The 16,890-nt window shown below is 39.6% G+C and overlaps 1 protein-coding gene across 1 annotated transcript; it reads right to left on the bottom strand.

Annotated features, from left to right (window-relative positions):
* Window positions 1-8,020: 8,020 nt before the first annotated feature.
* Window positions 8,021-8,620, bottom strand: LOC309822912 (zinc finger and BTB domain-containing protein 44-like; the record flags this gene model as incomplete). The annotated part of the gene is made up of 1 exon (XM_082654992.1): window positions 8,021-8,620. One exon carries the CDS (start codon window positions 8,618-8,620, stop codon window positions 8,021-8,023), a length of 600 nt encoding a protein of 199 aa, XP_082511118.1.
* Between the last annotated feature and the right edge of the window lie 8,270 nt (window positions 8,621-16,890).

The raw sequence follows: 16,890 nt of genomic DNA, 5'->3' as shown, positions 1-16,890 counted from the left end.
GGAAAAATCATAAATTTTCTATGACAAGAGAATCAAACTAAGATGGAAAGAAAAGAGAAAAACGCCCCTCTTTGTGGTGGGTCTTTCCCAATGCGCATGTGCATCAGCATGATACATTAACCAGACCTCCTCAAAGCAGGACGATATAATCAACTGTTGAGAAAAATGGTCCCTTTCTTCAGACACCAGCATGGTAATTTTAAGATTAATATTTCTTTTTCATCCCATACAGGGGGTCACATTGACCAAAGGCTTACTCTGTACACACATAACTGACCAAAACATCTCTAATGAACTTGATGTACAATGCTAACCTGTAAATGTGATACATAAATTCTGTCTCAGGAATGTATAAAACTGCACCTCTAACTCTTGACCAGTGGAACAGTTGTCAGAGCTTCTGAGAATCTGTGTCCCGGGTTATAATCCTCTTCTTAGCTTGATTGTGACTTGATTTTCTGTCAGCAAAGGTAACATACGAGATACAACAACAATCTCTGAACTAAAATATTTCCAAGTTACTGCACAATTTTTCAGATCCTAATTCCCTGAAAGTCCACCAATCCATTTATATAGCTCCCCCCTCTCAGGGGAGTACAATTTGACAACTTATTTTTGCTTCCAAGATTATACCTTTTGTGATTTCTATGTTACGAAATCTGAGGATTCTTCAACATGAAGGATTTTGCAGACATCACTTCCACTGGCACATCTTCATCCTTGGTGTCACAACCACTTTCCTCATTTATGTCGCTAAGTTCACCTTTACAAAGTTCCCCTGGCTGCATGCCTGGAGTCTCAAGAATGGCAGCGGTGTCAACATTCCCCTGGCGGTATCATCTAATCACTTTCAATTTCACTTCACTTCTAGCGATATCACTTTTCCTTTTTTTTTTTTTTTGGGTGGGGGGGCTGCACTTTAATCTTTCTTGGACAATTCTTTCAGTCATTCATTTTTGTAAAATGTCAGGTGGGCTTTATCACTGGAAGACAAAGCAGCAACTGCATACTGAATAACAAATGCACGGTGACTAGTCGTCAACAGACTTTGAAAGAATTGATGTGATTGGCTACAGATCATGATACACATCTCTTATTTCCCTAGTGCTTTGAGGACAGTGAAGTTTTTCCTATGTCATTACTCACAGGTATTGGGGGACTGGTCTTAATTTAGACTGCTGTGACTGAAATGTGTGCATATCAGAACTGTGCAAAGTGAGGAGTTATTATACCCATTTCCCAATGAGAAAGTGATCAAATCGGTTTCTGGCAGAAGAGGTTATCAATGCAGAGGTTCTACATTAATCATTTTGTAGTCTTTGGAACCAGTTCACTCAGGTCAAAGGTGAAACCTTGATGTATAGAAAAGGTAAGCCTGTATTTAAGAGAAATGAAGTACAATCTATTTCTTGGAAACAAACAAGTAAAGTTTGAACCAAGACCTTCCTGTTAACAAGCAGGCAGGTTGAATGTTCCATTGAGAATTTCCTGTTCTCTATTAGTTCCTCCCTTCTCCTTCTCCCCTCCTTTTAGTCATTGAAACACTTATAATCAGAGATTTTTTAAGTTTAGCCTTCAGAATCACCCAGGGCTTGCTAAAACACAGATGACTGGAAATTCACATATTCTGACAAGCTCCCAGCTGATGCTGATGCTGCTGGTCTGGGGACCACACTTTGAGAACCACTGCATTTGTTGGTAGACTCAGGAATGGAATTGAAATCTCTTCAATTAAGTGGCTAATTCACAAATTTTTTGACTAGCAAAAGCTTGTGATCAATTGATGAAACATGAATACTTCTCTCAGGCCATAATTTAAGTCCCTTAAGCCAAATCCACAATTCTACAGATGCCACTTTTTCCAACATGAATTCAGTTTGCCTTATTGTACACCTATACAAACATTTAAAAATCTTCAGAATACTATCTAGCTATTTTGAACATTTACAAAAAGTATTTGTGACAAAAATTAAAATCTAAAGACAAAAAATACAATTTGTTTTGCTGTGTAACAAAGAAATAATGTTTATGTTCTTAATGCCTTGCTTTTTGAATCAAGTAGGTTTATTTTTATTTATTTTTTTATTTTTGACTGCTTTGGGTCTTTGTTGCTGTGCGCTGGCTTTCTCTAGTTGAGGCGAGCAGGGGCTGCTCTTTGTTGTGGTGCACAGGCTTCTCATTGCGGTGGCTTCTCTTGTGGAGCACAGGCTCTCGGTGCGTGGACTTCAGTAGTTGCAGCATGCAGGCTCAGTAGTTGCAGCATGCAGGCTCAGTAGTTGTGGCAGGCGGGCCCTAGAGGGTGCGGGCTTCAGTAGTTGTGGCTCGCAGGCTCTAGAGCACAGGCTCAGTAGTGGTGGCTCATGGGCTTAGTTGCTCCATGGCATGTGGGATCTTCCCGAACCAGGGTTCGAATCCATGTCCCCTGCATTAGCAGGCAGATTCTTAACCACTGTGCCACCAGGGAAGTCCGCCTGAATCAAGTAGGTTTTGAAACATAATTTAAAATCTCACAGGAAGTTGGAATGAAGTCTGTGGTATAGTAATGCACCAATGCTAATTTCTTATCTTTGATAATTGTAATATGATTATGCAAGATGTTAACATTAGGGGAAGCTGGGTGACAGGTGGTGTACAAGAACTATCTGTATTAGTTTTGCAATTCTTCTGTAAGTCTAAAATTATATCACAATTTTAAAAGTTTTAAAAAACTCATAGCAAGAAGAGCACTCTGATATATGTATACTTATATATCGAAAAAAGTTTTCATCTGCAGAAAATGACTTGGGTTTCCTCATTTATCTCTACAGAATAATTCAGTTGCCATGTTCTTTCTATTTCTTATAGTCTCAGGATAATTTCAGAGCTAGTCTAAATGGATTTTATTGGGATACCAATTGAACTTTGGTGGAGGTGTAGAAAATGCCTATGGATGAGGTTTTCTGAAATTGGTAACATTTACTATTATCCCCTTCAAAAAATGCTTATTTTTATTTTTTGAATAGGTAATATATTTATAAGACCTAAAGTTTAAAAGGTACAAAAGTGTATGTAGTGAAGAGCCATCCTCTTACTCTTGTCTTACTGCCACCTAATTTTCTCCCCAGATTCAACCAATAATATTATTCCTCTGTATCCTTTAGGTATAGTTGTTAATACATAAGCAAGGAAATGCACGTCTATTTTACAGAGAGTGATAGCATAGTTTACTTCTGTATCTTTTTCTTTTATTAATTTATTTTTTTACGTAATATATTTTGGAAATACAGATTCTGTATCAGTGCATAATAGGCTTCTTGATCCTTTCTTGGGTCTGCATTTGATCCTGTTGCATGGATGTACACAGTTCCTTTCACTCATCCCCTTCATGGACATTTAGATGCCTCCCATCTTTTGCTATTACACATGATGCTGCCATGAACAGGGTTCCCCCATCATTATTTGCACATGTGCAGTTATATCTGCAAGAAATGTAATTCAAGGGTTATGTATGTGACATTGTAATTTGGAAGAGTGTTATTATATGAACTTTTTGATAAGCAATTATAAACTTTGTACAAAATGCAAAAGAACAAAAGGATAAATGGTGAAAAAGAAGTCTTCCTCATACCCTTTCCCTCTAGCTCCTCTCCCCAGAGGTAACCTCTGCTACTTGCTTCTTGGCTATAGACAATATTTCTGGCCACTTTAATCCAGTTTTTCAAAATCTTTAGCCAGTGGGTTGGTCCTTCCTTCTTCTCTGCCTTCTCCTTCTCCTTCGCCTCTCTTTCTCCTCCTCCTTCTCCTTTTACTTCTTCTTTAAGATTTCTATTTTAACATTACCCTTGATTAATTTAAGATGGAAAAATCAATGAAGGCATTGCTATATACGTGTAGGGCCTTAAAACAAAATTCTTTTACAATCTCTCCTGCGAAGTGTATCCAAGTATTGTTACCAGACAAGGGTATTCCAAACCTGGGAATAAACTGTCTCTTAGAAGTCTTTTGCAGATAGTCATTGTGTCTACCTCTCTTTGTGGCTGTTTCCACTCATCCTAAATAGATGCTTGCAATCACGAGAGCACACTCATATCAACAACTCTTCAACATTGAGGGGCTGGCAAAAAAAGAAAGGGCAGCTTTTACAAGACTCCAGGGCAATTCTGGAAAAAAACTGCAGCTTACAGATCATGCCCATTCACTCCTGGACTCTCTTCCTTGTTGGCAAGTGCTGAACTGGACAAGGCGAGGGAGCAAATCTTTGTTAGTCTGGGGAGCAGCAAAGACAGTTTAGGTGAAAATGACATCCTGTGAGTGTCCAAAGCTTCTGAATTTTGGGTCAAGTTGTAGAAATGGGTAATATATGAAAAAGTAGCCCTAAGAGACTGGAGAGTTGATACAAATAATAGCAAAGGTGACTAAAAATTAGAAGTGGATATTTTATAACAGCCATAGAGAGATAACAGTGGAAATCGTAATAATTCTTTTAGCAGTCAGGAACTTGGGTACAATCATGAAGCACTCGAAAGCATCACAAGGATCAGTATAAATATTGGCACACTTGCAAAAAAGGAGAGGGCACACACAGAGGTTTGACAATCTTTGCTCCCATGTCAGAATATAATTTAGGCAAAGAACTTTTACCTGCTTCATATTGACGATAGATGACATACCCAGAGACCAATTTTCTTTTCCCAAACTGCAAGTCATCTCTCCTCTCTTATATATAATTTTTTAAAATTATTAACCTTAATATAACTTTGATATGCACATATGCACTCACACACATATATAGTCCTGTAAGTTTAAATGACAATACTTAAATCTTTAAAACTCCAGCTCTTAAAACAACTTTATCAAGTATATCATAATTTGATGTTTATATGCTTTTTAATCTTAATTTGAGTATTCTGAAGGAAAAAAGTGTTCACGCATAAATAAGAATACATATATAAAACCATGCATAGGTGTTGTGTAGGAGATATGCATTTTATTTTTTATTTCTCTCTGTGTTGGGAGACCATTCTCCATGGGGTTCTCATGATTCTGCACATCATAAGAGCAGAAGCAATGATTAACTTTGCTCTGGACTCTCTTTCAAAGATGTTTGTACAGTGAGCAACCAGGATATAGAGATTGTGTCTTCCTCCAGAGCAAAGGATGTTTTTATTTATTGCCCATCGTAGTGATGTCTCCCTCCAGTACAAAGTTCAGGTGGGCTTACTGCTCATTATAAAATATTCGTGTTCTTCAAATTCAGGGTTCCTCTCCTGTAATGCAATCCACTGTGTGGGCAATGCGGGTATCCCCTGACCCTCTCTGTGTCACTCTGTGGGAAATGGCACTTAGGGGACTGGTGAAATGCTGGGATTGCTGGGAGTAATACTATCTCTGACCCAGGTGTCCTGTGTCTTCTGCCAGTCCATGAAACTGTGGAAGGCTAGCTTGTTGGCTGAAATTAGAGTAAAATCTTAGATTCTTCACAGTTCTTGGCACTCTGAATTTTATTTTATTTTATTATTTTATTTGTTTGGCCACACTGCACAGCATGTAGGATCTTAGTTCCTGGAACCAGGGATCAAACCCAGGCCCCCTGCAGTGGAAGCGCAGAGTCTTAACCACTGGACCTCCAGGGAAGTCCATTGGCACTCTGAATTTTAATATTTTTCAAAGTCTCAGATAAATATTGATTCTTAACTAGGTTTCTCAATAAACTATTAGTCTAAGTTTCCAAAGACAATTTAAGATTTTAGAAAAATATATTAAGTTGGCATTAAAGTTCACTAAATACTATTTAAAAACTTTTATTAGAAAGATATCACATCTTATAAGTTTACACATAAAGGGAAGTGGAGAAACTCTCCAGGTTCTCATAAATTGCAATATCATCTGAGGTGTTCAAGACCAGTTTCTAAGGACACCAATCATTCAGATAAAAACACAACTCAGTTGTACGCCCATATTCATGTTTATATACTTTAAGCAATAGTAATTTATAAGGCAAGTGTTTAGAATTTTGGAATTTTCATTTAATTTAGCACTTTGTAAAATGCTGTGTTTCTCACATTTGCTCTGTTTGCATTTTTATTTCTCATATAGCAAAACCAGGAGAAGATATGTAGCTATCGTTCACATCCAGAATACATAAAACAATTTATTAAAGTATCTGAGTAGTATCACATAAACTTAGCTTATATTTTACTTTTTATTCATGCATTTAAAAAGTAATATGGAAACTCTAATCTTCACTAAACGGATTTTTTAAAGTCTTTTCAGTTGGAAGCTGTGTCTTTTTTTTTATTATAACTTAGAAAAATTTTATTATTAACGACTAGCACCCAGACAAAACTGAGATCTTGTGTTTTGGGTAAGAAACTGTATTTTCTTTTTCTAACCTAATCAGGTGTTTTCATAATTATTAAACTTTGGGTATATACATAGAAAAAAAGAGTTACTCAAAAGATCATTGTTCATGGACTCATGAATATTTAGGATCAAGGTCAGTGATGCTTTAATGGCACCAGGTAAAAACGTATATTCCAGTCTACAGTATCATATATATTTCGACTATAAACCACGAAGTTTCTTTCTTTTCTTTTCTTTTTTTAGCAGCAAGAGGTAATAGTCATTAATTTAAGGTTTTTAGTTTTTCTTTAGTCTTAACAATTCTTTTTTTTTCCCAAATAGATTTGAGTCATAGATCATCATTTTATAGACTCTCCTCTACTTCTACATTATTGCTTACATTGCGTAAAAACTATCCTAACTGCTTTTAATATGACATTTGGCAATGTCTTAAAATATTTTGGAGTAAGGACAATTTATCACTGTCATATGGGTATTTTGTAAACAATCTCAGTTGGGTTAAGAATATAACCTTAGGGCTTCCCTGGTGGCGCAGTGGTTGAGAGTCCGCCTGCCGATGCAGGGGACACGGGTTCGTACCCCGGTCCGGGAAGATCCCACATGCCGCGGAGCGGCTGGGCCCGTGAGCCATGGCTGCTGAGACTGCGCGTTCGGAGCCTGTGCTCCGCAACGGGAGAGGCCACAACAATGAGAGGCCCGCGTACCACAAAAAAAAAAAAAGAATATAGCCTTAACAGAGAATTCTTTATTTTGTCCAAAACAGCAGAATAAAAACATCCTCAACAATACACAAACCTATGTATAAAATATAGAACATCTCCAGTATATCTCCTTTTCATGGGATCATGCCAAGTATAGGCAAGAGAAAACTGATTTAGGCAATGACCCAATTAGCCAGGCATTAACATTCAAAGACCAGGTAAACAATAATTTTATCCAGAAAAGCTGTATGAAAGAGTTCCTATGAAGCCGATTCACACACTATATTCTCTGTTCCTGGTCATTTCATGCACAAGTTGACTATCCTTAACCATGCTTCTTCGCCTTCTTTCACAGAAGAAGGATTATTTGGAGGAGTGGTACTATAAAGGTAAAGGGAATACCTATCCCAATACCAAATTTTCACCATGAAAAATTATAACAACAAAGCTTAAAAAAAAAACACAAAACACGTGGGATTTCAGAAGTATATACCCTAATAATTTTTAAGAAAGCTCACCATAAATACTTCCAAAAACAACAGGCTTTACAAAAGACTGTACAATATCCTGTGTATAGGATATAGGATATTCAGGCCATTTGCCAGATTCACTCAGTAATACGTTTCTGATGTACGCTTTCATTTCAGGAAGGTCAATAATCACCTGATTTCTTCTTGACCTAGTGATCTGTTGTTAGCCTACTCCTGATAATGGGAGAGGAAACTGATACCAGTTTTAAGTCAGCTGGTTCTCCTTAAGTCTCAAGGTTTTTATTATATTTCAACACCATGTTATTGTGCACTTACAGAAGCAATCTCTCAGTCATGAAAATTAAAACATCAGTTGCAGGACTTACAAAGTAAAAAGAGAAATTCTTTCCCAAACCCTTTTTTGCTTGAAAAGTTCAATTAAATTCAAATGTACAAGACCAAGCACAGGCACTTTCCAAAAATCAAAAATGAAGCCAAACCATGAAATTACTCAATAGTTACAGAAGACAGCTCTGATTTTGGGGGGTCCTCTCTGGTTGCCTCGGCACAAGCACTGGTCTTTGGCTGCCCTGGCATTTCCTCCTCTTTTTCTGTCAGCCCACCAAGAGACCCCAAGGGAAAAGTGCTTTCACAATTCTGGGTCGAGGAGACCTGTGAAATTACAGGCATCTGGACAGAGGCGTTGTCTTCAAAACTGTGTTCTCCACGATCATACTGAACAAGGGTCTCTTCTTGCTCCTGGTTTAAGTAGTCCGGTACTAGGAAATCACTGCTCTGGAAGTAGTTTGCTAGCTCTGACGTTTCATGGTTCAGACTCCTCAGGTGCACGATTAAATTTCCAGAGTTGGTGAACATGGCGCCACATGTTCTGCACTCGTAAATCCGAGGCTTGCGGATAATGTGCCGGGAAACCCTCATGTGGTGTTCATATTCCCCGAAGGAAGTGAAAGTGGCACTACATATCTGGCACCGGAAACAGCGTTTACCTTCACGCTTTGGGCGATGCATCTTTAGCGAGTAAGCCCTGGTGAACTTTTTCCCACAGCGGTCATACTGAAATGGTTTAATTCCTGAGTGGATGAGCATGTGCTGTTTCAGGTTCTGAATCGCACCCCACATGTTGGACACCGAAAAGGTCTATCTGGACCATTTGGACTTGGCCGTTCTGTGCTGCGATCATCATCATCTGCGTGAGCACTGGTGCTAGAAGTGCTCTGAAGTGTAGGTAACCCTTCAGTGACGCCTTCATCTACTGAACCTGCGGGCGGCGGTGCCAGGGCCCGGAGGCCTGCTGCTCCTCCTCCTCCTCCTCCTCCTCTCTCTCTCTCTCTCTCTCTCCCTCCCTCCCTCCCTCCCTCCCTCCCTCCCTCCCTCCCTCTCTCTCTCTCTCTCTCTCTCTCTCTCTCTCTCTCTCTCTCTCTCTCTCTCTCTCTATATATATATATATATATATATATTTTTTCTTTTTTTTTCTTTTGGTTGCACCGGGTCTTAGTTGTGGCAGGCAGGCTCCTTAGTTGCGGCTCGTGAGCTCCTTAGTTGCAGCTCACGGGCTCCTTAGTTGTGGCTTGCAGGCTCCTTTGTTGTGGCATGCAAACTCTTAACTGCGGCATGCATGTGGGATCTAGTTCCCTGACCAGAGATCGAACCCACATCCCCTGCATTGGAAGGCAGATTCTTAACCACTGCGCCACCAGGGAAGTCCCAGGAAGCTGTGTCTTTATAATTCATCATCTTACAAATGGAAAGGGTCTCCTGTATTTGTTTTTTTCTTTCCCTTTTTGTAACTACTCATTGTTGGCTTGTTGTCAATTTTCCTACCTCTATTTTTTATGTTATAAATAAGAGAGACAAGAGGTCATTCAATGAACGTTAAATTTTCCTTTTTCTCATCTAAAAATGTTTTTGAGAGTGTTTATATTAGAAAACAATAGACATACTCTTTAAATTTTCATTAATAACTTAGTTATCTTTATATCATAATTTATATGTTTTAAGTTTTATTTTGCTCAGAGTTTTAACTCTCATCTAAAACTTAAACTTTTCCACTTGGAAGGCACCTTTTCCTAGGAAAAAGACTTTTTAAGTTTCAATATTCTGAAGACTACACGTTAACCTACTTGAGGCCTTTCTATAGGCCATAGAGTTTACTGCTGGGCACTTGCAGACAGAGTGACAGCCCAGTATCTATCTTTCCTCACAGCCTGGAGATTTTTTCCTCAGGCGCAATGTCTCATTTTTTTTGAAAATCCTTATGATCCCTTCCCCTAGACTCATAAAGTCTTAGTGGTCTTTTGTCACCAATATAGGAGTCCCATTAAATTTGAGATATTTTACTGGACTTTATTTTCTAATTTCCTCCATGGGTGAGTCATCCTATATACTGCAAAGGCACCAAGGGAGGCTCTTGTCCTCTGTCTTTAGTGGCATATCTACACTGGTCTGCCAGAACAGAAAGCTTTTACTGCCAAAGGCTTCAGAAAAGCTAGAGTCCCTTTTGGGGTCCTACATCCTCCTGGGTACATATGGACTTTCACATAGAAAAGTATAACAAAAGGAATATAACAAAATATTGTCATAATATATAACAAAAGGAATATATAACAAAAGGAATATAACAAAAGGAATATAACAAAAGGATATATAACATATAACATATAACAAAAGGCCATATAACAAAAGGAATCAGTAAGCTCTTAGGCAAAGTGAAATAATACAGCAGCCCTGTAAGAACAAGGAAAAGGATGCAAATGTATTCATTAAGAAGAGAAAGCACTTTTTCCCAGTGGCCTTGAGTTTCCTAGAAAGACCTTCACTTCTTTTATTTTTCAATCTTTAATTTTTAAAATTGGGGTATAGTTGTTTTACAATGTTGTGTTAGTTTCTATTGTACAGTGAAGTGGAGCTCCCTGTGCTATACAGCAGGTTTTCATTAGTTATCTATTTTATACATATTAGTGTATATGTGTCAATCCCAATCTCCCAATTCATACCACCCTCCCTTCCCCCCTTGGTGTCCATACGTTTGTTCTCTACATCTGTGTCTCTATTTCTGCCCTGCAAACCAGTTCATCTGTACCATTTTTCTAACTACACATATATGGGTTAATATACGATATTTGTTTTTCTCTTTCTGACTTACTTCATTCTGTATGACAGTTTCTAGGTCCATCCACATCTCTACACATGACCCAGTTTTGTTCCTTTTTATGGCTGAGAAATATTCCATTGTATATATGTACCACATCTTCTTTATCCCTTCATCTGTCAATGGACATTTAGGTTGCTTCCATGACCTGGCTATTGTAAATAGTGTTGCAATGAACATGGGGTGCATGTGTCTTTTTGAATTATAGTTTTCTCTGGGTATATGCCCAGTAGTGGGATTGCTGTGTCATATGGTAGTTCTATTTTTAGTTTTTTAAGAAACCTCCATACTGTTCTCCATAGTGGCTGTATCAATTTACATTCCCACCAACAGTGCAAGAGGGTCCCCTTTTCTCACACCCTCTCCAGCATTTGTTGTTTGTAGATTTTCTGATGATGCCCATTCTAACTGGTGTGAGGTGATACCTCATTGTAGTTTTGATTTGCATTTCTCTAATAATTAGTGATGTTGAGCATCTTTTCATGTGTTTGTTGGCCATCTGTATGTCTTCTTTGGAGAAATGTCTATTTATGTCTTCCACCCATTTTTTGATTGGGTTGTTTGGTCTTTTGATATTGAGCTGCATGAGCTGTTTATATATTTTGGAGATTAATTCTTTGTCTGTTGATTCATTTGCAAATATTTTCTCCCATTCTGAGAGTTTTTTCATCTTGTTTATGGTTTCCTTTGCTGTGCAGAAGCTTTTAGGTTTCATCAGGTCCCGTTTATTTATTTTTGTTTTTATTTCCATTTCTCTAGGAGGTGGGTCAAAAAAGATCTTGCTGTGATTTATTGTCAAACTGTGTTCTGCCTATGTTTTCCTCTAAGAGTTTTATGGTGTCCGGTAAAGACCTTCACTTCTGCATTTATCCTCTGGGGGTCAGCAGTTCCCCGTAAAGGAGGAAAGATATCCCTGGGAAAGGTGAGGGCCACTGGCAGTCATTCATTTCGTTTCTCATTTTTCCTGGCGGTGAGGGAAAACTTGCTTCTTACTGGGGCTGGACACTCACAAAAAAATCCTCACTCACCTGAATAAGATTTAAGCTGAATCACCTCTCAAATGTAGAAACACTTATTCAGAAAGGACTATTTTGAGTCAGCTACTCACAGATGGGTCTCCACCTATTGTATGGACCCACCTTTTGTAATATCAGTACAGTAACAGCAACAACAAATACCATACTTACTGAATTTTCTTACTAAGATTTTCAGCAGTGTATCATTATTAAAAGTTATTCATATGTTTATCACAATTATGAAGGAACTTATGAAAATCAAGTCTAAGGGCATAAAAAATGGTCATACTTGTTGAATAAAAAAATAGAGATTATATGTTATATTTACAGCATGATTTCCTTTCTGGAATACACATACCTACAGGCATTTTGAGAAAATATTTCTGGAAAGTCATAACCAAAATTTCAACAGTAGTTTCCTTTGGCTGGTGAGATTACAGGAGTTTTTACTTCCGGCTTTAACTTCTTCTGTGTTTTCTAAATTTTCATACTAAGCATTAAAGTATGTACTATAAAATAGTATATAAAATAAAGAATAGAGATATCATCAACCTTAGAGAAAAAATAATAGTGAAATTCAACATTTAAATGAATATTTAAATGTGAATAGTCTCCATGTTAGTCCTACACTTTCCTGTTACATGTCCTGGCTTTTATTTATTAATATTTACCTAGCATATAGAACTAGCATAAAGTTGTTTGGGAGTAAATAAGATTTCGGCACTGAGTGGTAGTAGATGTTCAAAACAGAGAGAAAAAATGCAGCAGAGAGGCATCTGCTCATTACTACTCTTGCAGGGCACCTGGGCAAATGTCACTGCCCACGTCGTTTTCCTTCTACTCTTGGTCCATCAGTTCTAGATTTCCTCATTATAGGACTCTAGAATCTTGGAGGAGGATGGGCCACCCCTGTCATCCTGTCCTGCCCTTCTACCCAGCTCAGAGACTCTTCCCAGAATACCTCTAACTTCCTGGCCTCTCCTTCAGCACCTCCAGAAATGTGGAGCTCAGTACTTTTGCCTGAAATACTTTCCCCCTTTCTCTGCCTGCAGCACTTCTACTCATCATTCAATATTCAAATCAGGTGCTCAGTTTCTCAGGCCCATGTGGCACAGTCATTGGTGCTTCTGAGTGTGGACTCTGGGGTCAGAAAGACCTGGGTTCAATCCTGCCTCTTCTGCTAACACTTGCTGTGTGATCTTAGCCAGTTTATCTCACCTCTCTGAGCCTCGGTTTTCTTACCTGTAAAATGGGGTTCGCAGATGTGGTCATGTGTATGGGCTCTTCATGTGGTGTCCAGTACGTAGCAAGCAAGTAATAAATGGTAACTGCTACCACTAACATCAGTGGTTTCAACGCTGACCTGCAGATTAAAATCACCTGCAGAGCTTTTAAAACATGATTTAATAGGGCTGGGCTGATGCTCCTAGCAAAGTTTGCATTGTTTGAAAGTTGCCTAAGTGATTCTAATGTGTAGCCTGCCAGGTGGGGAACTGTTACACCAGCAGTTTTGAAAGTATGGTACCTGGACCAACAGCACCGGGGAAACTGTTAGAAACTCAAATTCCAGGGCCCCCTAGCAGACCTACCAAATGAGAAACTCTGGAAGTGAGCCCCAGCAATCTGGGTTTTAACAAGCCTCCCAGGAGATTCTGAGGCATGCTAACATTTGTGAACCACTGCACTAGATTGTAAGCTAAGTAAAGGCAAGAACCATTTGTCTTGTTCAATGCCGTACATGTTCTTAGGGCTTGACACTGTGCCATACACAAATTCAGTTTAGTTCAACCAAGAAATGTTGGGACTTCCCTGGAGGTCCAGTGGTTACGACTCCATGCTTCCACAGAAGGGGCCTGGGTTCAATCTCTGGTTGGGGAATTAAGATCCTGCAAGCTGCATGGTGTGGGCAAAAAGAAAGAAAGAAAAAAAAAAGAGAGCTTCCCTGTTGGCGCGGTGGTTAAGAATCCACCTGCCAATGCAGGAGACACGGGTTCGAGCCCTGTACGGGAAGATCCCACATGCCGCGGAGCAACTAAGCCCGTGTGCCACAACTATTGAGCCTGTGCTCTAGAGCCCGTGAGCCACAAGTACTGAGGCCACGTGCCACAACTACTGAAGCCCGCACACCTAGAGCCTGTGCTCCATGACCAGAGAAGCCATCGCAATGAGAAGCCCATGCACCGCAGTGAAGAGTAGCCCCTGCTCGCCACAACAAGAGAAAGCCAGTGCGCAGCAATGAAGACCAAACGCAGCCAAAACTAAAAATAAATAAATAATTTTTTTTTAAAAGAAAGAAAGAAATGAAATGAAGAACCGATTGAGTGCTAGTTTTCTTTAAGGCATTGTGCCTGGTCCTGGGGATACGATGCTGTACGAGACAGGTGCTCGTCCTCAGGTTGCTTGCAGCCTCTCAGACTCAACTCTTCCTTCCTGCTCTCACTGCTCTTCAAGCACCTACCGTTGTAAACTTTATGCTGATTTATATATATATTTTTATATGTCTGTGTCCCCCACGAAACTGATCTCCTCAGGGCAGGAACAGACTGTACTCATTTCCTAGGAGATGCTCAAAAGCAGTTGCATTGCTGGGCCTGGCTCTGCATTTAAGACTAATGGAATGTGTTCCCCTAATGAAAAATGATGGAGGGAAAAGGCTGGTGTCAGTCAAGGTTTTATCAGGGAAGCAGAACCACTGTGAGGATTACGGTACAAAAGATTTACCTTAGGGCTTCCCTGGTGGTGCAGTGGTTGAGAGTCCGCCTGCCGATGCAGGGGACACGGGTTCGTGCCCCGGTCCAGGAAGATCCCACATTCCGCGGAGCGGCTGGGCCCGTGAGCCATGGCCGCTGAGCCTGCGCGTCCGGAGCCTGTGCTCCGCAACAGGAGAGGCCACAACAGGAAGAGGCCCGCGTATCGCAAAAAAAAAAAAAAAAGAAGCACAAATGGATGAAGCTGTGTGGTTCCAGAGCCAAGGTCATGAACATGGGTGTGCCTTTGGCTTGGGAGTAGGCAGAGGGTGTAGATACTTCAGAAGAGTGAAAGGTAGGTGCTGGGTCTCAGGAAACTCATGATTATTTTATCTAACAAGGGTCTGAGGTGGAAATACTTCCTGTTGTCGAGTAAAGTGAGACCTGTAGACTTTGTATACCAGCCCTGAGAGTGGTCATTCTTCTGCTGAGATGTGATGGTCTGGAGATACCCAGAACACTGCCTTGAGTCCCGTCTTGTCTCATCTAATCAGTGCTCTCCAGAATCTTCAGCATACTGGGTCTTAAATGCTCTTTTAGCATGTCTTAGCTCAGGACATGTAAAAGGTACTCTACTGCCTACTTCAATATAAACTCCCACTTGGTAGAACAGGAAACTATACTCAATATCTTGTAATAACCTATAATGGAAAAGAATCTAAAAAAGAATATATATATGTATATATACATACATACACACACATATATCAATTATTTGCTGTATACTTGAAACTAACACATTATAAACCAACTATATTTCAATACAATTTTTTTAAAAGCCGTCCCACTTGGGCTTCATTTTATCTTTTCCAAGTTGGTCCCTCCATCTCTTCTGCATCTTCCTGTCACATTAGTCGGGTTCACTGCTCCACAAAGATCCTACTTGGATTAAATGTCTGTTTCATATGCTTTTGTCTAGGCTTCCCAAAGTGATTGTAAGCTCTTCAAGGGAAAGCATTTATGTCTTTTAAAATTTATTTCTCTTCTTTTGCCTTGAGGTTCCCATAGACTGAATATGTGAACACAAGTCAACTAAAGATGAGTAGAAGCACCCGATCACCACACCCGTGCTCTGAGCACCCAGGGAACCCCCAAAATGTGATGAGCCGGCAGGTATTTAAACTAAGACTGACAAAAAAGAGGGCTTACGTCAATTTCTGTCATCTTACTGATGGCATCTTCATCTTACTCCGTAATTCTTCTTTTTTTAAAAAATACATAACGATTTTTTTATATATAAATTTATTATTATTTTTTTTTCTGCGTTGGCTCTTCGTTGCGGTGCACAGGCTTCTCATTGTGGTGGCTTCTCTTGTTTTGGAGCACAGGCGCTAGGCGCATGGGCTCAGTAGTTGTGGCTCGTGGGCTCTAGAGCTCAGGTTCAGTAGTTGTGGCGCACGGGTTTAATTGCTCCATGGCATGTGGGATCTTCCCGGACTAGGGCTTGAACCCGTGTCCCCTGCATTGGCAGGTGGATTCTTAACCACTGCGCCACCAGGGAAGTCCCTTACTCAGTAATTCTTTAAAATGATTGCACAGGTTTCTCTTTGTTGACTTTATCTTCAATCTGGATAGTACAATGGAGTGGGATGTTTTAAATAAAAATTCAATATTAAAAAAAATAATAAGTATTTCTCTTTTTCTCAGGACTGACTATGGTAAATAGCCAATGCCTGTGCTTGACTCCATTCTAGTTTACCATGAGCAGGACTCAGAACAGTACCAGCCAAATGAGATATTTCATAAAGGTTTTGGAGCGAAATAATAATCATCTCAGAATCAGAAATTATCTTGATGTGTTTTTTTGTAATGACAACATTGATGATAAAGCCTCGTGATAATATGGTGTAAAGGTGTTCAAGGACTGAGTTTGAATGCCAGCTCTGTCACATATTAACTTTGTGACCCTGGGCAGGGCTCCGTGAGCTAGTTTCCTCATTGTAAAAGAAAGGTGATCACGGGGACCTCAGGGTGGTTGTGAGGACTAAGTTACACACGAAAAGGAGCATTCAATAAATGTGTTTTGCTACAGAAAATTTTAAATCTCTTATTTTTTATTCTACTGGTTTTCTATTTTTTCCTTTACCTGGATCAGAAAGATAATTTTACATTTTCCTTCAACTTTTTTGAAACTTAATATTTTCTGATAATGAGAAGTTGGTAGACATCATATTAACAAAAGATTTTTTTCCTTTTTTGGTAATTACCTGGATCATAACAAATAATAATAAAACAAGACGAATTTCTCTCAGCTTTGGGCTGGGAATCAGGAGGAGGAGGAAGGGAAGGGAGAAAGAGAGTCCTTAGACTGGTGGTAGAAACATAACCCACTAACCCTTGATTGGGCACCCGTGACGAGGTCTCTGTGGTGGGGAAGCCCCACCAAAGGGATCCTTTCTCGGTGAGCAAGAATGCTTCGGGGCTGGGCTGTGAGCTCCCAGGGCA

Source organism: Grampus griseus (genome assembly GCF_964374135.1).
Source record: "Grampus griseus genome assembly, chromosome: 5".
Classification (NCBI taxonomy): domain Eukaryota; kingdom Metazoa; phylum Chordata; class Mammalia; order Artiodactyla; family Delphinidae; genus Grampus; species Grampus griseus.
The sequence above is the reverse complement of the archived record's forward strand: the minus strand, read 5'-3'. Positions and strand labels throughout refer to the sequence as shown.